The sequence below is a fragment of the Epinephelus fuscoguttatus genome, linkage group LG8 (genome assembly GCF_011397635.1).
Source record: "Epinephelus fuscoguttatus linkage group LG8, E.fuscoguttatus.final_Chr_v1".
Lineage (NCBI taxonomy): Eukaryota > Metazoa > Chordata > Actinopteri > Perciformes > Serranidae > Epinephelus > Epinephelus fuscoguttatus.
The window spans coordinates 14,504,404-14,528,535 of NC_064759.1; the positions used below are offsets into that span (position 1 = coordinate 14,504,404).

The window sequence follows — 24,132 nt, forward strand, 5'->3', positions numbered from 1 at the left end:
CTCACAGTGTTGGAGGGGTGTCTGTGTTTTTCTCCTCCGCCAGCCTACGTCAGACACACACGGCGCGCATTGTCATGGTCCAGCTTGATCATCATAACGCTACCCAGAGCAGGAAAAAAAAAAAATCCGTGATAATATTCCCACAGGGATGTAATGATGTGTATGTGGAGCTCAGCAGCGGGGTTATATTGATCTCATATTGAATTTTTAATCTTTTAAATATCACTTGAGTATTCATATGGGGGTTTGGGGTTTGATGTGATTTGCTTATTAATATTGAATAATAAATATTAAAACAATAAAGTGCTAACTGACCCGTCTACAAAGAGTGCAAGCCTTCTTCACCTTATAAATAAAAAATGAACACTTTCTTTTGGTGTATTATTTAAATATATGTCATGTGAAAGGGTCATGACTGCAATAGGGGAGACCGGGGGCAACTGTAACAATTTTTGGTTTTGATGTCTATAGCTATGTTTCCATCCAAAAGTGATTCGAATCATTGGGAAATGCGTTAAAAGAAATACAAATCCTGTGTGTTTCCATTAAATGTACGGACTTTGGTGAAAACTACGAACTTGCGTGAGTTTTCCGCAGAACCGGAAACGAAACAAGTCTCGCATTCTTCTTCTACGTTTTCTGGCGGTTGGCAACCACCTTGTAAATGCATTACTGCCTTCCTGACCTGGAGTGTGGATATCACCATGGAGAGAGGTGCGCTACGTCGGACTTAATTTAAACATAACTGTTTCCATCCCTCGTTTTGCGAATCAGCATATTTTCAAATCAACCAAAACCCAGCTAAAGTGAGCGTATTTTAGTTTGTGCGAATCAGGGGATTTTAATTCAAATTTTGGCGTTTCCATCATAATTTTGCGATGCGATACTTCTAGATGCGCATCTAAACAGGCTGATGGAAACATGGCTATTGGCTATTTTTTTTTCTATTGGTAACTTGTATCTGTGTTCTACTTTTTTACAGTGATCAATTGACCCTTGGCTAAGCCCCACCCCTTTTTGATGGTTCGTCAAGTTATCTGAGTTATCATAGAGCATATTTAGAACTTCATTAAAAGCCCGGGCTATTATTTGCTTGAATCACTGAAATCAACAGGCCTATATTTGGGACAGACCTTTAATTCCTTCAACACAAAACTGTTGCTCAGCAAATATGGGAAATATGTTCATATCGTTTCAGAGAGAAGTAGACAAAAGGGTCTAAAATATGTGTTTGAAGGATATATTTAGTAGGGTTGTAAGAATCCGTCCATCTGGATCAATATATCGATTCACTCACCAACAAAAACATCTTTCTATATCGTCACCATTAGGATACACATTTATTTTGAAAATCAGGCAGATGACAAGCAGTTGAGAGACAGACAATGAGGATAACGCCATTAGATTGGGGATTAATCAGCAGTGTGGGTATATTTTTGATTTTGGAGGCAAAAAGGGCCATAGACAGAGCACACACCATACGTACTCACTCACTCAGTAGTAAAAACAGGTTAAAAAGATATAATTAGAGGATGACTGTATGGATCACAGTGTAAAAGTGAACCACCACATCACTGGTGATCAACACTGAAGACAATGAGTGTAAAGGGAAACTTTGTTGATATTCAACCAGCTGTGTGTCATCACATTGTGTGCAGATGAACGCTGATGAATCACACTGCGATGACACATCAGCAAAGATTCCCTGCTTCCCTTCACTGGTTCCTGTACAGCAGGGTCGGTCTTTATTCACTGTTATAATCATTAAAAAGCAAAAGCAGCATGTGTATACATTCAGTAGGCTACATCTTCAGTAGCTAGCTAGCTAACCCTACACTTTTCAGGGTTTGATTTTGGTTTTGGAACAGGGAAGAAACATGACAACTATGTCATCTGACCTGGTTGTAACCTTTCCTATTATATACAAAAGACAGATTTTATTGGTTGTTCGTGGGTTTTTTTGTCCAGTGGAAAGGGGCATAAGAGACACAATATTGACTCAAACACTAGAAGTCAAATGTTATATCTGTCCCAGCCTGCAGAGGAGAATGTAACTGCATATGTAATACGTTCATATAAATACCAAGGGCCACAATTAACTCCCAAGAATGAGGGAGGGCTCATCACGGACCATGTGCTTAATGAGCTTCATGGTTCTGTCTCGTTTCTGGTTGGTGCAGTTCGAGACGTTATAATCACCCGTTTGTTATATTGAGAATCATTCATCTTAACTCAAACGTGCAATAATGGGTCAACTTGTGCAATACTGCCTTTAATGTTTTGTTTTTATATCTGTAATAATCTCTAATATCTTGTGTATTTATTACTATTTTTTATACTCAGGCATGGCAGAGCAAATTTTGTTGTACTTCTTGTGCAATGACAATAAAGTCTATTCTATTCTATTTTTACAGTGCCACCTGCATGGAGGTTATTATTGATTATTAAGTTGATTCAATTTTTCGGCCATTTTGCAGGACAAAATACAAGACATTAGTTAAACCCAATACAAGTAATTACCACCTCAAACTAAAGTTAACCAAAGGACTAACCCTTTTATCACTAAACAATGACTAACTATTTCAGGCTGAGTATTTTCACATGTATTTGTTAAATCATTTATAGTGATATAAAAGAACATGTCATTTTCTGTTGCTTTTTGTGATGTTGGTATACGATGGAGTGTGCCTGTTTAACAGCAGACATTTTGACTTGTCATAGTAGAAAAACTGCACAGGTGTTACTAATAGCATTCATAATGGCTTCTGTTCAAGTGTCCCAGTAAGTCATGACAATGTGACAGTGAGCCAGCATGCTTAACACCACGCCCCCGAAACTGAAGCAGCAAAATGAAATTCAGCCATCATCAATTTAATTATTTACACCTGCGCTTTTCCTGCTGCGACGTTCAAATGTCTCCTGTTAAAAGGGTTTCATTTACAGAGATCAGACAGCAGTGTTATGACGAATGAATGTAGGGACCTTTTTTACTTTTACACAAATTAAAATGAACTTTAAACAGTCTTACTATCCTTACCATTAACTTTTACAGCAGGCATGTACTGTATGATCTCATGTAGAGCTGCAAATAGGTATTTCTGTTATTGATTAATCTGCGGAATACTTTTACTCAAGCAGTAGATATATTTTGTCCAAACAAAGTAGGAAAAAGGCATAATGTGACATCTTCACACTGTTTATTTTATCCAGCAAACAGTCCAAAACCCAAAGAAATTCAGCTTTGACTAATATATGACAAAGAAAAGCTGGAAACAGAGAGTGGTTGGCAATTTAGCTTTCCAAAATATGTGAAATTCACAATTTTCTGTCAAACTAAGTGATTAACTGACTTATTGTTTCAGCTCGACTCTCCACAGTATCATTTCTTTACTCAGACTATTGTTCATTCAGTGTGCGGATTTTCTATCATTTTACAATCTGTTTGATTTTTAGAAATAATATAAACGATACCAACAGTTGTTCACTGCATGTTTTCTGTGCCGAGAGCTTGACCTTCAAGCCCCCTGTGATGACGACCATCTGCCCTGCTGACGTGCTCATGAGCGAAACACCGCAGGAGATAACGGTAAATGAACCTGACCTCTGACTTTCTGGGTGAACAAATTAAATAAAAAGTGGCCTACAAGCTGCCCCTTTATTAACTTAGTGACAACAACAGGACCAGGTTACACTTCTGTTCTTTGTGTGGCTCTAAACCTACTGTGACACACTTCCCATGTTCTTAATTCCATTTGCTTCATCTGGAAACACACTGGTCACAATATTCGTCCACCAACTTGTCGAACAACCAATAAAGATGGTTCATGATTTTAATATTTCCTCTCTCCAGCTCTCTCGATCCCGTCTTTGGCGCTTTCGAGCAAGTTCAGGAAAGTATGCGCTGTTGTACGGCCTCTCCCTCTCGTTCACCTCCTTCCCTGTCTCCTTCCCTTTTCCATTCCTCTGGTCGAGCAGGGCCTGGGCTCTCCTCCTTTCTTCAGCCTCCCTCTGTAAGCGCTCGGCACGTAACTTCTCTATGGAGCTGGAAAAGAAAGGAAAGACAGATTTATTTTTATGTCTCTCCATAAAAATATTTACATCTTTATCACATTTTATTTATATCACGACATTCACACCCCCAATATCTTAATTATCAGGAAACTGATGTGACCGCAAGAACGGTCTCCCTGGACAGAGCCAGGCTAGTTGTTTCCCCTTGTTTCCAGTCTTTATGCTAAGCTAAACTAACTGTCTGCTAACTTCAGCTATACATTGAGCATACGGACGTGAGTGTTACCAATCTTATCATCTAAAACAGCTTTCAAACTGAGGGTTCAACCAGGGTTGAGACAGCACTGATTTTATGTTGGAGAGGGTTAACCCGCTAGACCGGCTCAGTTTTGTGACACAGGTTGAGAAGTGTGTCAGGCAAGGTTCGGACCAGGGTTGATTTCAATGTGAATGGCACACCATCAGTGTCGCTAACAACCGAGAGAGGACAAATTATGTCACTGGTTGCAAATGGGGATGTACAGTCACAGGCTGCTGCGGTTCATAAAAAGTGTGATGGCAGCAGGAATGTTTTCAGCTACAGCTATGACTTAACAACATAAAGATGTGGCAAGACTTGGTGCAGGAGCTCCTGAACGTCCATGGTGAGGATAAAATTAGGCGGCAGATGACCGGGACGGTGAGGGACAATGTTGAGTGTGCCAACATAACGAGGCTGATGAATGAGAGAGGCATCCACCGTACACAGAAACAGGTCACACAAATAACTCTGAGCAAGACAGAGAATAAGTCTGTTTCCCAAAATGTTGAACTAACCCTTTAAAACTTGGGTTACCGGGCTGAAATCAATCTACCAAATTAAATGATCATATCTGATGCTTTAAAACATAATATTAGTTTGTTATTATAAGATTATATGTAACAAGATAAACTGTTGTTACCTCTCTCCGCTGCTCCTCTTCTCTCCTCTGTCTCTTTTTTCCGTTTTCTTGCTGCTGTGGTATTTCCTCTCCTTTACAGCCAGTGCTTTCCTCATATCTTTCAGTGGGTCTAAACTATCCTTCAATCTGCGATCCTTCTTCTCTCTCTCTTCTTCACTTAATCCCTTCCTCTTGTCTTTTTCTTTCCTCTCTTCTTTTTCTCTTCTCTCTTCTTTCTCTTTGCTGGTCTTCATGTACCACGGAGTGACTTCAGACCCTGGCTGGGGTCCGAGAGACACCAGCAAGCCAATGGCTCGTTCCTGTTTCTCCTGTTTAAAAAGAACAAGGAAAACTAACAGTAATTAAAATGTGCCGTGCAGTGACAGCAGTGCCAAAAGATGCCAAATGTAGAAAAGGGCAAACTAGTAAAATGATTCACTTTTCCGTTGGCTAAACTAATGTCTGAGATTTGATTATAAAGCTGGATCACATCCGTATATTTTAACACTTTGCCCTGAAATAGCAGCTCAGTGTCTCCCATGGTTTTATTTATCTGACTCTCTGTCTGCATTAGTATTTCCCCACTCTCACGCTCCATCTGTTTACACTGCTTGTATGCATAATGTGGCTGGGCTGCGTCCAGGATATTTCTTGCTTTGTGACCACAACAAGAGACTGACTGCCTCCGCTGATTTTAAATATCAGACTCAGTGTACCAGCATCTAGATATGACTGATTGATTAAAGATGTACAGACACAAGTTTAACTGTTGCTCAAACATCTCCATGGATAAATGAGCCACAACAGGAACACTGTGTTTTTAAAATGTCCAAATCACATCCTCACTCCCTGTGGTACAATAATATCTATTTCAGCAACAAACCCTGACACAGGGTGTGTTTGACCAGACGGTTACCTGCTCATGTTAGTTCATAAAAGATCTTTGTGTGAAATAGTAAATATACACTAAACCAGGCCAGGCGCCAGGATGAAGTGACTGACGGGACTGTTAAAAATTGCACAGTTTTTCGTTAAATGAAATTCATTGATTTAATACTGAGATAGAGTCGTCTTACTATTATTTGTGTGAACAGATTGACAACCCATGTGTTAATGTGTGTTCTATAAATTAAAAAAAAAAAAAAACTCAAAAAACTATTCAGCAAATATAAAACAGATCTGTAAATACACAAATATGAAGATCCATTTGTCACAAAAAAACAATTCGTGTGTAAATGTGTAATCTGTTATTATAAATAACCCTCCACAAATACAAAAGAGATTTGTAAACTCATAAACTATTCTGCAAATATAAAACAGATCTGCAAATACAAAACAGATTCCAGAAATAAAACAAAAGACTCAGTGTGCATAAAATGCAGATTCACAAATAAAAACTGGATTTACAAATATTTGACAGTTGCAAATGTTAAGAATTTACAAATGCTTTTCATTTATTTGTAAATTAATTGGATGTATTCACAGATATTTTTCATTTGTGGAATTTGTATGTGTATTTGCAGATCTTTTTTATAACACATGGATTGTCGATCTGTTAACACAAATACTGAGACAAATCTATCTCCATAATTTAACCATGCAACAGCCTCAGAAACACTACTATAAATGACGCCATTTTTCCAAAATCAAAATCAAAGAAAACACTTATTAATCAGACTCACTGAAGAACGTAGCACTAGCAGAGCGCTACACATATATATATTTTTAATTTAGGAATGATTCGGTCAAAATCAACAGGGGGAAGGTATGAATAAACAACTGTTGTGGCTGGCAGCTGTCTTGCACGCTTTCTCTGCTCTATTTCAGCACTATGGACAGCGCCCTTACAGCCGTCACATTTATCTCTATCAATAATTTCATTTTTTTGGCTATTTTTCTATAGTTACATAAAACTTAAATAGAGAGGAAAAAACATACAACTGAGGGGCTAAGCCCTTTCAAGACCCTTGTGAAACAGGGCCCACACCACACAGGCTTTTTCATGTACAATACTTATGACGTAAAAGAAAAAAACAGCAGCTTGGCAAATACTGCTATCACAAGGTCCACTGACTTATTTTTTTCTCGAGCATTCAGTCACATCTCATATAGTTGATCAGTCAGATCAGTGGTTAAATGACACTTACATCAAGAAAATAACAACTAAACCATCTCCATGACAAGTGAGCAAACTGTCTGTTAATGAAGGAGACAAGATGTGGCTGAAAGCTCTGGAAATCCCATGTGGATCTTGTGAGAGAATAAGGTCAAAACTGAAAATAATGTTTCAGGCTTTATTTATTTACACGTTATTAAAGCATAAATGACTACTTTTTAAGCATCTTTATGATTTAGACGTGTGAGAGTGACAAAGGAAGCAGCAGCGTCACCTTTTCATCTTTCTTTTCTTTGAGATACTCCTCGTTCCCCTTCTTCTCCGAGGAGTCCTCCAGGGGGAAAAGATTAAGATGCTCCAGAGCTCCACTTCCTTCACCGACATCGTCATCATGCCTCCCTTCTCCTACTGAAGTGAGAGCAGCTCGAGCTTTCCTTCTCAGATATTCTGTACGAGCCTGTGGAGAGGAAGAGTTGTTATTCCAAACTAAACATAAAGGCATCTTTATCATGCATCATATCATACTTACTCCACATAAATCTCCTTCTGCTTCAGTCTCGTTATTTATTTACTATGACTAAAGCTTCAACCATGAAGCCTTTCATCCTTGTTTGTGGTATTTTACAAAGATACTTCACAATACAGCAGCAACAGAGTAAATCTTTAAAGTAATATTAGTTAGCTCTGATTTCCTAAGGGAACACTTTATGGTCCTTTAAGGATTATTTTGTAAGTCCAGTGGTCGTCTAGTGGTCACATCCAAAATAGTAATAATAATGCTCTAACTTTATTCAGTTGAACTGTTTATGCTGTGTGCTTCTTAAAACTCACACAGATTATCATCTTTAGAAATATAAATAAGAAACACATGGGTAACAAATTAAAGAAAAAAATAAATATATTAAACTAAACTGTGGTGTGTTTGTGTCTTCATGTGTTTTTCTGTTCTGGTGATGGCTGTGTGGAGTACCAGCTAACACACTGGTCCAAAATCTCCCACAGGTGTTCAACTGGATTCAGATAAAACACAATCATCTGCATTTGTTGTTTTGCCACTTGAATTTGTGGACCATCTGTGTATCTGGATGTCTTAATTTGGTAATCTTCTGTGAGGCTGTCTAATGTTGCTGTCAGGGATTTCACCTCGATGAAGGCAGAGAGGAAGAAAAAATGTAACTTTCTGTGTGTGAGTTGTCACAGTTAAAAATACCAATCATTCAATCCACATATTAGCACGACTGCTAATCCTGAGTGTGAATTAAGAGCTGAAATAATTAGTCAAGATGCAAAACATCTGCTGTTTTCAGCTTCTTAAAGTGAGGATTTACTGCTTTTATTTGCTGTATTGAATATCTTTGTGTTTCTGACTGCAGGTCAGACAAAACAAGCAATTTGAAGATGTCACTTTGGGCTCTGAAAAATTGTTGTTAATATCTTTTAACATTTCATAGATCAAATGATGGTTTAAAGGTCCAGTGTATAGGATTTCGGGGGATATATTGGCAGATATGAAATAAATAATTGGGTTTTCTTTAGTGTATAATCACCTGAAAATAACTGTTTTTGTATTTTTGTTTCCCTAGAATTATCTACATAGGGTGCGGATCCTCCTCTATGGAGATCCCAATGTTGCACCATCATGTTTTAACAGAAGCCCAGAACAGAAACCAAACACTGGCTCTGGATATAGGGCCACTCACATTTTCCCATCGGCCACTGTAGTAAGCTGTCCCTCTCCGACGAGAGCTTCAGAAAAACACTGATTTGTAACATGCAACTGCTTTGTTCTGTGTTTTTGCCGGTTTTAATCACTGGAGCTGTTTGTTTTGGAGAGGAAGAGACCTCTGTAAGTAATTCTGCTCATGGTAAGAACCTCCTGAACATCTGGATCTCAAATTATCAGAGAAAAAAGTTGGGTACACATTAGTAGGTGCTGGGCTAGCAGTCGGTCTCAGACACGCCAAACAGCATCTGAGAAGCACTGATTTATAACATGAAACTGCTTTATTAAGTGTTTATACTGGTTTACATCACCTGCTCTGTTTGTTCTTGAGAGGAGGCCACCGCTGTGGACAATTTGGCTCTCAGTAAAAACCTCCTGAACATCTGGATCAGAAATGAGGTGGGCACACGTTATCAGGTGCTGGGCTAGTGGCCTGTCTAATAGTGTCCGAGAAATATTGTTTGTAACGTGGACCTGCTTTATTCAGTGTTTGTACCGGTTTCAATTGCCTGTTCCATTTCTTTTGCTCAGGAAGAGCCCTCTGCAGATAATTCAGTTCCCAATTAAAACCTCCTGAACAATGAACAATGAAGGAATTCTAACCAGGAGAAGTTTCAGCTGGTTGCAATCCATTATCCCCACCACTAGATGCCACTAAATCGCCCTAAATCTTACACACTGTTCCTTTAATTGATCAAGAAAATGATCTGAAATCTAGCAATAATTACAGCCCTGGTGTGAACTGCTTTGATGCTTTATCCTTAATACTTAAAGCTTATATGAAGTGATATTCTGGAACTACAAGAACCAGAAAACTTTTTTCATTTACAGGACTGATTAGGAAACTTAATTTGACTTATCTTGTGTGCTGTGTGTGTGGTTTGTGTAGTTGGAGGTGGACTCAGACAGCCTCACAGCTCAGTGTGACACTCTGCAGGTCAGCACAATAAGAACCACTCATCACTCTCAGCATCACTGCAGCATCAGCATCATGCCGGGAAACAACGTGACAACACCGGGCTCACCTCCTGCTCTGCACGCTCCACGCGACGCTTGGCCTCGCGCTCCTCCTCTGCCGCCTGGGCCTCGTCCCTCCGCACGCGAGCAACGTTGTCCTTGTTGCGCACGTGCCAGCTCTTCTTCGGAAGGATGTTCATTGTTGTTGCCTTGACGACTGTTGATACTGTAGGTTAGCAGTTAGCTAGCTTGGCGGGCTAGCTTCGAGTGAAGTGGGAAAGAGCACGGGCAAAACACCCAATTTGTTCATAAAACCAAAACGGTTGTAGCAAGAGGAATCTGGAGAATGAGTTGAATTGAAAGCTGTCCAAATATGAAGAATTTAAAAAGAGAAATATCACCGTTTTGGTGTTTCTGTTACAGTCAGCTTGCTTCCCCTTTAGCAGTTAAGCTAACGTTAGCCAAAGTCTGCTACTGTCCAAGTTAACGCTACACTTCAGTGACACCGCAGCGAGCAGACACATTTAACTTGCTCCTCCACAGCAAACTTATCATTTCAGCGATTTAATGTAAAAAATAAAAATAAAAGCAAATACTGTCACCGACTTGTAATAAGAGCTGCTCCTGCTTGAGGCTGCAGCAGCCCCACAGGAACCAGTTGACACAAACAGGAAGTAAACATTGGCCACACGTATTTGAAGTACCACACTGTGGACACTGGAGGGTGCTATAACACCTCACATTTTATTATGTAAAAGGACAAAGGACATACTGTAGCTGTCTATATTAGCAGGGACAGACAAAAATGAGGCATGCATGGCATTTATACACAGCTTTATGTAATTTAACCACATGTTACACAAACAAAATATCTACATCTGTCTTAATGTACATCTCTTATAAATCTGTTGGATTGTTATCATCTATGTACACTGCACATGTTCTCTATACTTGTGCATCTTCCTTGGACATTATTTTGGACATTCCTGCACAAAACTTTACAGTGCTTTCGTTTTAAAACAGATATATTGTGCTTAGTATGTTTACATATTTTTATTTCATTGTTTAAATTCTGTAATGCTTTATTGGCATGACATTTCTTGTGTTGCCAAAGCACAATTACAATTAAAGACAGTGGAAATTCAAAAACAGGTAACAACAATATATTATTATAAATGTAAAGACATACATTTTAAGTGAGAAAAAAACATATTAAGTGAAGGAGTAAATAAAAAGGCAGAGTGTGATCTGTGATGAGATGAACTACATGTTGTTGTGCTGGCTGTCTCCTAGGCTGTGACATGCACTGACATATGTTGCTGCATCTATGGCACTGACACGGTTTTCTCCAAGCAGGTGTTGCATTTTAGTCCTGATGTCTTCATATGTGCTTCATTGTAGCCCTGTCTCCACCTGTCTCTGAGGACAGAGCTGACACAGTCTGTCTTCTCTAGGCAGCCAGGTCTGCCTGTGTCTGTCAGTCTCTGCGGCCAGGCTGTGATCACTGAGTCTCTACATAGTCAGTATCTTTCTCAGTTTCTGATCTGTCACACAGATAGTTTGCCATAGTGTACTGTATTCATGTGTCTTCACTTTGGTATTACTTTTATTTTCTCTTACAGTGTTTACTGTATATGCACCAAAAAAGTCAAATTCCTTGCACAGGAAATCCTACTTGGCAATAAACCTGATTCTGATATACTGCTAGCTTAGTTTGGTGAATAATGAACAGGTTTTAATTTACTTTTTTCAGCTCTTCCTAACAAAAATTATCTCTCTCTACTAAACTAAACCCGAGCCAGCCTTATGTATCTAACTACCTCTTAACATGGTCCCTCCGGTATCTTCAGTACTGTGCTCCTGCAGTATGTTCTAGTATCTGATGTCGACTCAGCTCCGTAATCTGCTTCACCAAGAACTGCTTGTCACGGCCCTCCTGTAAGCCAGAGACCCCCCACTGCATTAGTAAAACTGAATGAGAGTATCAGGAGGCTAACCCACATAATACCAAATACAACACCATGTAAGTCTTTGCTTTACAAGTCACTGTACATATAAATGCCAATAACTTACCAGTTTGAGTTGAGCTCTTAGCAGGGCAACACTTTTCCCATAAACAGAAGCTAAGGCTATGAAATAACACATCACCACACTGCCGGGGAGAAAGGAGACATTATTATAAAATAGTAAAATCGTAAAATGGGCAGTAAAGGGTTGTGTAATGTGCAGATAAAATACAGGCTGCATTTTCTATTAACTTTTAGGTACATTACAGCAGAATAATGATAGAAAGTCCACTCACCAGGATAACACAAACAGGGGGATGGAGAATGCCTGGGAGCCAATGAAGAAGAGAAACTCCTTTGTGACTTTAGAGAGGCTGTAGAAAGATGTTGGAACAATCGACCACATGTTGGGGAAGAAACGGAAAGGACCGCAGCCCATAGAAGGATGGATCCTGGGTGGAGGGAGGGAAACACTGGTCTTCAACAATGTGATATAACATGGAGAACATTTGTATATCCAGTGTTTCTGACAGTGATGCAACTTATTCGAGTCAAAGGCTTTTACAGAGGTGATTTGGGATATCTCTTTTTATCACTCCATAAATCAGAAAATACTGTCAACAGCCATAAGAAATCCATTTTTGCCATGCTGTATAAATCAGGCTATTAGTAATATATGAGTGACCTCCTCTGTAAAAACCTTCAGAATATAGATAGCAATAAAAACTAGTAAGTTTGTTGTATGTAAGTGTTACTGAGGTGGAGATTTCTGGCTCAGAGTATGAGAAAAAACTCTCAGGGACATCCTTGCTTGTTCCAGCGAGACAATGCCAAGCCACATTCTGCATGTGCTACGACAATGTGGCTTCGTAGTAAAAGAGTGCGGGTACTAGACTGGCCTGTCTGCAGTCCAGACCTGTCTCCCATTGAAAATGTATGGCGAAGTCATATATCAAGCAAGAACTGGAAAGAATTTTACTTTTTAAATTTCAACAATCACTTTCCTCAGTTCTCAAACACTTTCTAAGTGTTGTTAAAAGAAAAAGTGATGTAACACAGAGGTAAACATGCCCTGGTCCAAACTCTTTTGGAACGTGTTGCAGGGATCAGAAGGAGTGTATATTTACGAAAAACAATCACTTTTATCTGTTTGAACATTAAACATCTTGTCTTTGTACTGTATTCAATTAATAATATAGGTCAAAAAGGATTTCCAAATCATTGCATTCTGTTTTTATTTAAGTTTTCCTCAGCGTCCCAACTTTTTGGGGTTGTATTTTGTATCTAATTGTTCTTAACCTGTCTTCATCATTCTGTAACTAAAACACAACAAATATTAGATGACTAATTTTCACTCTTGCTGCCTAAAAAGAAGCAATGAAAACGCAATTACAGTTTTAGACTAAAAATAAGACACTACAGGTGAATGGGTTAAAACTTCTCACATAGATTCAACCATAAAATTACAAGTTTTCTGACTTTTTATATTGAAATATATTTATATATAATATATATAATATTTATTTTGGACATTTTCTTTCCTATAGTCTAAAAAAAGACATAAATCAAAAAATGCAAAATGTCAAAATTTGAGAAGCTATGTTTCCACCTGGGGTGTCTCGCCACAAATCAAACCTAATCCTGCCAAACTTCTTTAAATGTTTTACATGCAGATATGCAGAGCCAGCTTTAAAATAAAAAACACTCACTCAGCAAGACTGTAGACCATGACCACTGCGGCCAGGCCAAAGCCGAACAGGAGCACCACCAGGAAGAAGAAGGTGGAGGTGGTGGAGCGAAACGTCTTCAGTGCTGGACGACAGTTATTGAAGAGTGTGATCTGAGGAGGAAAGTGGCAAAGCAGAGTGTTGGTGACCAACAAACTTACATCGTGTGAAATGTTGGCTGAGTTAAATCTTCACCTTCTTAAAGTAGAAGAGGAGGATAAACTTGATGGTGTTGATGAGCGGCAGCAGAGGGCAAAACAGAGCTCCTGTCCAAACCACAGTCTGACCATAAACCAGCCCAAGCACATTGGCAGGAACTACGAACTCCTGCCGACCCACCCACTGGGTCAGTTTATTGGACCAGTGGTCCACCACGATCCTGACACACACACAAAAACACAGTGCAGTCACACAGCTGCATATGTCACTCTCAACGTGATCTACACACCAGAGGTCATTGACAATGAAGTCATCGTTTTGCAAGTCACAAGTAAAGTTTAGGTAAGACGCTCCAGAGCATCAATTAATAGTCAAGTGAGTCTCAAGTCTGCACACAAGTTCCAAGTCAAGTCCCAGGTCCTAAACTTTGAGTTTTGAGTCCAAAGCAAGTCTTAATGTGCTCCTCTTCAAATGTAATGCCATTTTAACAGCAGAGTAATAACGTTAGCTAAGCATTAGCTTGCTATACTAATGGTCATGAGCTCTGGGTAGTGACTGAAAGAATGAGATCGCGGATACAAGTGGCCGAAATTAGTTTCCTCCGTGTCGTGGCTGGGTCCAGCCTTAATGATAGGGTAAGGAGCTCGGAATAGAGCTGCTGCTCCTTCGTTGAAAGGCGTCACTCGAGGTGGTTCGGGCATCTGATCAGGATGCCTCCTGGGTGCCTCCCGTTAAAAGTGTTCCTGGCATGTCCCACTGGTAGGAGGCCCCAGGGCAGACCCAGAACATGCTGGAGGGATTACATCTCTTCAGGCCTGGGAAAACCTTGGGGTCCCCCAGGAGGAGCTGGAAAGCATTGCTGGAGAGAGGGACGTCTGGGGTGCTTTGCTTGGCCTGCTGCCCCCGAGACCCGACCTCAGATAAGCGGATGAAAATGGATGGATATGCAACTTAAAATGTCAAATGAATTTGAGAGTTGTTGCATCTCTGTCTGTAATTTTTTACCTGCATGTTATTCACACTACAATTTGTTGTTTGTTGACCACTGCATAATTTTTGTACGCAAACAAAATTAGCTTGGGTAGTCACTGGTGTTAACGTCCAAGTTGAGTTGCAAGTCTTATTTCTGTGAGGTCGAGTCTAAAGTCATCAGACTCATGACTAGAGTCTGCACATTCTCCATCGTGTTTAACAGACACATTGTTCACACAGCGATGTGTACCTGCGTGGAATCTCCACCAGGACGAGCACAGCCAAGTTGATGAGGAGGTCAAACAGTGTCAGCTTGTACATCTCCTGTCCTATACGAGTTTCCCAGCACTACATGATGAGACAGAGACAAAAAGATGAACCTGTATTACAGCATTTAAATGTTGAAAAGATTAAAAATTGACCTTGTTTACCCCAAATTCATAATCTAGGGCATTATTTCCTAATCATAGCATTGTACACATAAACTGTAATTATACTCCATGTCATAAATTTTACACATATACGTACATTTTACTTAAAGGTCCAGTGGGAAGGTTTTAGTGACATGCAGTGGTGATTTTGCAGAACTGAAACTTCTCCCATGTGCCAAGAGGTTGCAGGACTACAGAAGCCAGTGTAAAAACACAAACAGCCAATGTCCCTGTCTAGAGCAACTGTTTGGTTTGTCCATTCTGGGCTACTATAGAACAACATGGTGGACTCCATGGATGAGGGCCCGAACTGTATGTGGATATAAACAGTTCATTCTAAGGTAGCAAAAACCGACTATTCTTATTTTCAGGTGATCATAAACTAATAGTTGTGAATGTTTTGCTGCCCATTGTATACAAGGGCAACTGTGGCTCAGAGGTACAGCGGGTCATCCATTAATTGAAAGATCGTCGGTTTAATCCCCGGCTCCTTCCCAGTGAATGGTTACTGAGTAGCAGGTAGCTTCAGCCATCAGTGTGGGACTGTGTATGTGAATTGGTGAATGTGACATGCCCCCAAATCATTCAACTGGACCTTTAAGAGTATCAGCAAAAGAGACGTCATTGCCACCATCATGGTTTAGTGAAAAACTGTCAAACTGAGGATGCTTTATTGTGTCAGTTATGACTTTGTTAGATAGCAACAGATTGGAAACATATGTCAGGCAGCATCATTTCCTATTCTCTCAGTACTCTGGTGACTCACAGGTGTCACTCTGTTTGTTTCTGTTTCCCAGTTCTCATTGTTCCGGCTAACTCAGAGCTTACTGTGTCTCTGCAATGATGCAAATGCAAACTCTGCTCATGTAAACACAGCCGTAACAGCAAAGTTAGATTAGAAAAACAAATCCTCTCCTAACTGTGGTGTGTTTGTTATCTCAATCCCTCTCTATCCCTGTCCTGAGCAGTTCTGCTCACAGCTTGGAGACTCCTTCGATCCTGTCTGTGAAAGAGAAGCATCTTTTAAAGTAAGTCTCATGCACTCATAATTACCGGGTAGACTTTATTGTTGTACTGGCACTTGTAACAGTCTGCACTACTTGTGTCCCCCTCGCAGGTGATCTGACCCCACAGGGTGAAGAGGAGGACACCCAGACTCACCAGACGAAGGAACACTGCCCTGTATGTGGAGGAGAAATGATTAATCATTATCAAAACAACTGCAATACTGATACTTATATCTTTTTAGATTTATCAGAATCAGAAATACTTTATTTAGAGATTAACCCCAAATGAGGAACCCTTATTTTTACCATCGTAGACTTTGGTAGACTTTGATTTTCTTATTTTCTTTTTAATTTTTTATGTTTGGGACATCTATGGGCGTGTTCCTCCACAGCGCTCAGGTGAGGTCTGTGCTTTATAAAAAGGTAGCGACCAGGTGCCAGACTGTAAACAGCAGGCATTACGGAGACACAGCACCCGAAAAAATAAATGAAAAATGCAAATATAGAGAGGCAAAATGCAAAACGAGAGTGAATGTGCGGTTGGCTCTTACCTTTTACCCTCACCTTTACAGGCAAACATGTTTATGAACAGTAACTGACAGTCCTGCAAAGTATTTCCCCAGCATGCAACTGGGGAAACATATGTGTACATGAAAATTTGTGTACATATGAAGAGAAAGAATTTGTAATAGACCTACTGAACTAAACCCATCCTGCAAAACTGCCTGAAATTTAATCAATCCCAAACAGACCATGTCCCACAATTACCTAACCCTCCCCTTCTATTTCGCTCTTCTTGTTAGTATGTCCATACTGTCAACATGTGTATCCACTAATTGGTGAGGTCTAAAGAAAATTTCCTAAAAAGGAATATGCACTTTAATAGCAGAGCTTTGTTTATTATGCGTTCCTCTCCCAAGAACTTTTGCTGATAGTGCTCCTTTAAATGCAGGCGTTTTACCTGCATTAGAGCACCTTTTTGTTGTTGTATTGGTGCTTTTACTTAAAGGGACAGTTCACCCCAAAATCAAACATACTTATTTTTCCTCTTACCTGTGGTGCTGTTTATCAGTCTAGACTGTGTTGGTGTGAGTTGCTGAGTGTTGAAGATATCCGCCGTAGAGATGTCTGCCTTCTCTCCAATATAATGGAGCTAGATGGCACTCAGTTTTTAGTGCTCAAAGTGCCAAAAAAATACATTTGAAAAACTCGACAGCAATGTCTCTTTACAGAAATCATGACCCGTTTACTCAAGATAATCCACAGACCTTGTTGTGAGCAGTTTCATGTCGGAACTATTTTCTTTCTCCTAAATTCCACCCACCAACTGTATCATTGCACAAAAGGAAGCGTCAATCTACTCATGGATGAGAGGCTCGTGACAGCATGAAATTTAAACATTAATGGCCAGCTGAGTTGTAATGTTAGCTAGCTCAGTGGTGCTTGCTGAGTTAGTAGTAGATGCATGCTTCCTTTTGCGCAGTGATACAGTTGGCGGGTGTAGTTCAGCAGAAAGAAAATACTTTCTACATGAAACTGCTCACAACAAGGTCTGTGATTTATCTTGAATAACTGGGTCATGATTTCTGCAGAGAGACACTGCTGTTGAATTCATTTGGGGATAAACCCAGGTTCAAACCAGGAACCCTCTTGATGTGAGGCCATAATACTAATCACTGCACTGCACTGCCAAATTTCTTGTGGTATTTTATAATTTACAAACCCAAATGAACTAAAACACCTGTGCTAACCTTAATAGTGCCACTATGACAGTGGTGCTGGGGGCGTATCGCTCTATCAGCGCGATCTGGTCACACAGCAGTGGCACCAGGAAGTTTCCAGTGGTGATGACGATGGAGGGTAGATACTCAAAGATCAAACCCAGGATCCCATCCTCCCCGCTTTTTTCCTGTTTATCAGAGATGGGAACCAAAAGGTCACCAAAGACTTTCAGACTCAAGGCATTACCATCATCACTTTCCTTTTCCATCATTTACCTGGCTGAAGACGGTGGCCGTGAAGATGCCGTAGAACGCTGCGATAATGAGCCCGAATGACACAAAACACATGAAGACACGTAGAGAGTATAAAACTACTTTTTGACACAAAGTCAGGGCGGCTGCCCTTTTCTTTATTCTCTCCTCCTCCAGATCCACCTGACAGACAGAGAAAACAGGCAGACAGGGTTCATCCTAAAGCATGCAGGGAACGATTATGTAAAACTGTGCTGTGCTGCAGAGAGAAAAGACTGTCCTCCATCCCGCTAAGTGGGACAGATCCCCTCTGACCTGTAGCCGGTAGTGGATGTTCTTCTGCTTCAGCTTGGTAGCTCGATCACCCAGGCAACCGTAGTCCCAGCTGGTGAACACTATCATGCTGTAGTTGCCTAAAGCGCTGCCTCCCGTTGCCACAGCAACTCGAGCTGCAGTCCCCAAGCTGTTCGGGGAGCAGCCAGCAAGTCAGGGAAGAGGAAACAGATGCAGGTCAAGGTGACTGAACTATCCACTCTGGCTTTTAAATGTCACTCAGTGTACTGAGACAGCTGAGTACACACATAGACACAAACACACACTCACACACACAGGCTGCATCTGGATTATGAACACTGAACATGTTTGACTGACCGTGCAATGATACAAATGAGACAGAAGATGAAGTAGAAGACGGCAGTGAAGAGGTAGGCCAGGGGGATGTTGTAGGAGAAGTTACTGTCCTCCACCAATGTGTTGTTGTAGTAGCCGTAAAACAGATATGAATACTCCATGAAGCCCTGAACAAAGAGAAGAAGATGTCAAATGCACCAAATGTTTATGGCATGTGTTTAAATTTACCTTCAACAGCAGAGACTACAGGAGCAGAGTGCTGAAGCAGAGCTGTAGCTACTATTGAGGACACTGAGGTCACATCTACTGTGGGGAATATGGAGGGTTGTTTGCATCCAGTTTTGTTCACGGCATGCACGGTGAGATACTCATTAGCAGAAGTGTTTTATATTGTAAAGTTTAAGCAAAAATATTTTTTGAGGACCTAAAGGTTCTCGAAAAGTCATGAAACTTTGCACACATGTCACAACTGATGAAAAATGTGGTATTTTAGGGGTCTCACACTCGGAAAAAAAAAAATGGCTCAGTAGCGCCTCTCACAAATCTTGTATAAAAGAGCCCCAAAAGCTGGTTTCACCTACATGTATGAAAATTGGAAGGCACACAGGGTTTAAAATTGGCACCCGCCACTCGCCAAATGCGGGTAAAAATATGTTTTGGCGGGTAAAATAAATAGGTCACACACCATTGGCAGGCTGCTGAAATATGCCGACTTTGCTATATAACTTTCAATATAAATGCCAAACAGTAAGACAGACACAATTTACAGCTACAGCAGATCTACTGATTGCGTTTCGAATTTCAAATTTGTCCCTCGCAGTCCACCGTCATTCAACATTTAAAAATGTATCATGTTGTCTTGGATACCTACGCTCAGTCAAGGGAAGAAGAAAAAAGGAGACAAAGAAGAAGACGACGACGAAGAAGAAGTAGTTAAAAAAACAGAAGAAATTAAAGATGTGGTGACACATTGCAGGTGTGAAACCACAAAAACAGGGACAATTAACAATTAACAATTATCTTCATGCTTTATTCTGTTCGGTGGAAATCTGTTGTAGTTAAGGTCGTGATTGGGAACAGCTCAGTGGCCGGTAAAAACACATTCTGGCTGGTAAAATTTCAAACCAGGTAGGTCAAAAATCTAATTTTATACCCTCAAGGCACATGTAACGTCCCAAGACATACAAAAAAGTCTCTTGGAGTGATAGCCTAAACCCAACAGGAAGTCAGCTATTTTGAATTTACTCTGCCACTACTGTGCATGTTTTGGCCATTTCCAGGGGTCGTACTTTAACGAACTCCACCTACAAATTTAATCCAATTGACATCCAGTTTTGTTTGTACCATCTAAAGACCTTAGACACCAAAAGTTGCTTAAAGCTTGAATTTCCATTGAACCGTGTCACTTTGACGAGGTGTCAAATTTCAGTGTTTCACCACTAAACAGGAAGTCGTTTGCAACTCCAGCATACTCGGTCCAATCTGAACCAAACTTCACATCGACACATCGACTTTGTTTTAAAGCAGGTGTTTTACATTGTTGGATTATATGTTCCTTCACTTTCTTGCCAAGAGTTGGATGAGAAAACTGATAGTCCTCTAATGTTTGAGAACAGTATCAGTCTTCTCATCTAACTGTTGGAGAGAAATGAGACGCTAAGACGCTGTGTAAGCATCTAGAAAGGATCAAACAGTATTATCCAAATATGCCACGTGTAGAACTCATGACCTCAGTGTTTGTAACGTCCTGGCTACAGCTTTGTGTTGGAGACTTTTAACATTTATAAAATGCCAAAGATGTAAAGAATCATAATGTTGAGTCGTTAAAAACACTATTATCTGTTTTGCTACATGTTCTGCATGTCTCGTATGTCACTGCGAAGCTGCAGTTTCTCACCGTTCCTGAGAGCAAGTCAAGGAAGTAATTATAGAAAACCACCAAGCCTTGAGGATTAGGGTCATAATCCATGCACTCCTCTGGACCTGGAAAACACAGCAAGGGGAAAGCTTTATGATCTCTGCATGCATTCTCAGAGATTACAGTATTGTCCCTCTCTGAACGTAAAGGTCACGTAGTTGTCCTAACGTTTTAAGAGTAACATAAAGAGAAGAAGCGAGGGAAAGTGAAAGCTGCAGCGGTGATTAAATGCAGGCCTGTGACTCACTTGATAGCAGAGGCAGAGGTTCTTAATCCCTGCACTGTCATCTCGATAAAGCTTGTTTCCTCACATAATGGCTTTCATTATAAATAATGAAATGAGACGTTGTGACATGTTCTCTTGTGAAAATGACAGAGGGTAAAAATGATGAAACTATTTTAAGTTCTTGGTCAAGCATGACAAAATGATTCCTTATATCTCCACTCACACAAACTTACAGATGAATCAGGTCATTACATTTTTATTTAGATATCATTTGGGGAATAAATTCTCCACTCATGCACCAACGACCATTTTATTTTATATCTGAGGGGAATATCACAGCTGGTACTGCTGTCTCTGTCTACATTTCCTCCAAGAGGCCGGGCTGTTGCCTAGAAACTGTTGCATCAAGCTGTGAGGTGGCTTCCTGTTTATATTAGAGAAAAAGCTGTCCTAAAATTTCAGAATGAAGAAATACTGGGAAACAAAGAACCATGAAAACACAGTGTACCACTGCCATGTGTTATCCTCAGGCTAAAGCAAAATGAAATGTAGTGAGCTGACAAACTGCAGCCTGAACACATCATTACCAGTGCTGTTAACGAGGCTCGTCCCAACAGATCTGAAGACAATGCTGGGGATGATGACAAACCCAGCAATCAATAAAAAGGAAACAAAATTGAGCACCACCAAGAATCGCAGGAACAGGAAGTAAGACTGGACGCCACCTCCAAAGTTCCCTGTGGGGGCAGAGGGTCATGATTTCAATTAAAATTTGATTTTAAACACACTTTTCTTTGACCTTTTTATACATGGAGTACTCAATATGAGTTATCTGTGGTAATGAATTTACCTCCAATCTTTTGCAAAGTCTTGCTCCATGGCGTGACGAAGTTGAGGAATCCTCTGGCGTTGTCTTTGAATTTACGCAGAGATTTGGCCTTTTTCAGTTTCCAGGACTCTCTGCTGGAAACTACAGGTACCCGCATTTGCTGCACCTGCCTGTATTGGACAAAGTACACTTGAATGACTCAGAAGTAATTATTGTGATATAATTATTGGTAACACTTCCTTTTATGGGTCTGTAGTTTCATAATCATTTTCAAAACACTCCCTCAAAAGAAATACGCGATTTGGTCCTAATTCTAAGGAAACTAAAGACAGTCATCAGTCGGTACAGTTCACATTAATCTATTCAGTCAGTTGGGATGCATAACATTTCTGTCGCACCCTAATGAGTGTAAGGGCTCATTTATACTTCTTTTACTCACAAAAATAGATTTGTGTGTTTTAAACATTGTAAACGTTGCTGCCCTCATACTTATGGACATACTCATGTTAGCATAAATATAGCCAAAAGATGGAACTAGAGGGCGGAGTCAAAAGTTTCACACAACAAAGGAGGCAACAGTGGAGGAGGTCGTAATATTGTAAATGGAGGCACCGTTGTAGACGAGAGTGGTCTGTGAGGCCATTAATTCATCGTGACGTGCGGACAGAGAATTCTTTTCACTTAACAATTCATTCCATTACACCATTTTTTTAAATGTCTTTGTTGTCGCCTACAGGCATGTCTCACTTTAACTACTCCCTCTACAATCTCCTGTAGTACTGCTCCATATCCATAAGCTTTCACAAAATGTGCACAAATACAGATGAAATGAATGTAGAGTACAGACAGAAGGTTCCACCTGTGTCCGTGTACTTATAAAACACTGAGCATAATTGAGCCTCAAGCCCAATATTCACTCTGTTTTAGCTCTGCTTTTGGTCTCTACCAACTTCTGGGGTAAACATCTGACTCTGCAGCTGTTATATTCCCCACTCACTGTCTGTCTACTGTTTTTTTAGAGTGATTTTAGAGCTTTTTTTGCTGAAAACATTGGATGGTTGCATCTGAAACGTTTTGAGAGCACTGAGAATGAACAAAAACAGTAAAGGTGCAAGCTGTAAAACCAAAACAATGAGCTGATACCTATTATAAAACTCCAAAAAATAAAATATATTGATATGATATAAAAATGTCAATTTCAGAATGTCTATAAAGATGGACAATTTATCTCCACTCCCTCCCTCTGTACAAAAAAGAAGCCAAAATATCCAGGACAAGAGTGCTGCCATCATGCATTGGTGACGTCATTTGGAGCCAGAGCCTGCGCAGTAGGAATCAAAAAGTGGAGCCGCAGGATTGAGTTCCCTCCCAAGGCATGGATGTATTAAGAGACCTGGGTACAGCATTGGCGGTGGGGCCGTTCTTTCCAAGAAGAGCTGCTCAGTGGCGCATGAAGCCAAACAAGGTCTCTTTCCACAGCATGAAATTACCTGGATGATCAGCTCTATGTCCGCATCACTGGGCCCATAGAACAGGCGCATTATCTTGCAGCTCTTTTAGACTTTAGACAAGATTAATCTTGATGGTGGACAGAATCATTTCATGGGGGTTGTGAATCTCAAAAAAATGTATCCACTGATTTATTGACATCTCTTTCCCAGTGTAGGTCTATGGAATAAAGTCTTTTTGGGCCCAATGACACTACGTGATGTGGTTGCAATCTCCAACCTCACCACTAGATGTCACCAAATCCGACACACTGCTCCTTTAATTAAGACACTTTAAAAAATACACCACCAAACATCCAGCAGCAGGTGTCATACCTCACAGCTCTCTTCAGCGCCATGGGCAGAGGAATGCCTCTGAGGTCCCGGGGTGCTCCACTGTTGCCCTCTCCATCCTCTGCAGCTGGGGTCGAGCTCCAGTCGAACTGAGGGTAATTCTGATTGGACACTCGAGATGAAGCCCGTCGTAGCCTTAGCGACTGCCGGTCACTGGGGTAATCACTTCGTGTGACTGTTTGAGTGAAGAACAGAAAACCAGCAAAGAAAATGAGCAACTATAATTCAGTCAGATTAAAATATGAATCCATATCAGCAGTGACATCATTCAGATATTCGATTTGATTCAGATACAGAGTTTAAAATAAACAGATATGTTCAAGTAAACACAATCAAAGGTAAGAAAAAAGACACACCTTCAGCATAGTCATACGTCTCTATGGAGCTCTGTCTCTGTGGTCCACTGGCCATTTCTCTGATGCAGTTTAACACAACCAGCTCTAAAGTCTTGTCTCTGTAACCACATCTACAACAAATCCAGAATAAAACAAACGCCGATCCAGCTCGTCATGAGGAAATGCTGCCTGTCCAGGAACACCTTCCCTGTTGTCTTCTCTCACGGACTTTACTCCCTCTGTAAATGACCACACAGGTACTTCCTTGTGCAATTTAACCCATTATTCCCAAGGAGGTAATTACCATTCATTTGCAATTTGCACGGTCTAATAATCTGCCAGAACAAAGAA

At 40.4% G+C, this 24,132-nt stretch overlaps 2 protein-coding genes across 2 annotated transcripts; both read right to left on the reverse strand.

The window, feature by feature from the left end:
* Positions 1–3,180: 3,180 nt before the first annotated feature.
* On the reverse strand, positions 3,181–10,384 carry leng1 (leukocyte receptor cluster (LRC) member 1). The gene is made up of 4 exons (XM_049584366.1): positions 9,796–10,384; positions 7,322–7,504; positions 4,953–5,260; positions 3,181–4,042 (listed from the first exon to the last, which is right to left on the reverse strand). The coding sequence occupies exons 1-4, from the start codon at positions 9,925–9,927 to the stop codon at positions 3,823–3,825; spliced, it is 843 nt and encodes a 280-aa protein (XP_049440323.1). The 5' UTR covers positions 9,928–10,384; the 3' UTR covers positions 3,181–3,822.
* Positions 10,385–10,544: 160 nt separating this feature from the next.
* On the reverse strand, positions 10,545–24,051 carry tmc4 (transmembrane channel-like 4). Its single transcript, XM_049582602.1, has 16 exons — positions 23,803–24,051; positions 23,429–23,621; positions 21,627–21,775; positions 21,364–21,513; positions 20,530–20,615; positions 18,654–18,799; positions 18,318–18,465; positions 18,027–18,185; positions 17,781–17,938; positions 16,076–16,202; positions 14,842–14,939; positions 13,656–13,839; positions 13,443–13,573; positions 12,030–12,185; positions 11,801–11,879; positions 10,545–11,663 (listed from the first exon to the last, which is right to left on the reverse strand). The coding sequence occupies exons 1-16, from the start codon at positions 23,855–23,857 to the stop codon at positions 11,574–11,576; spliced, it is 2,109 nt and encodes a 702-aa protein (XP_049438559.1). The 5' UTR covers positions 23,858–24,051; the 3' UTR covers positions 10,545–11,573.
* Between the last annotated feature and the right edge of the window lie 81 nt (positions 24,052–24,132).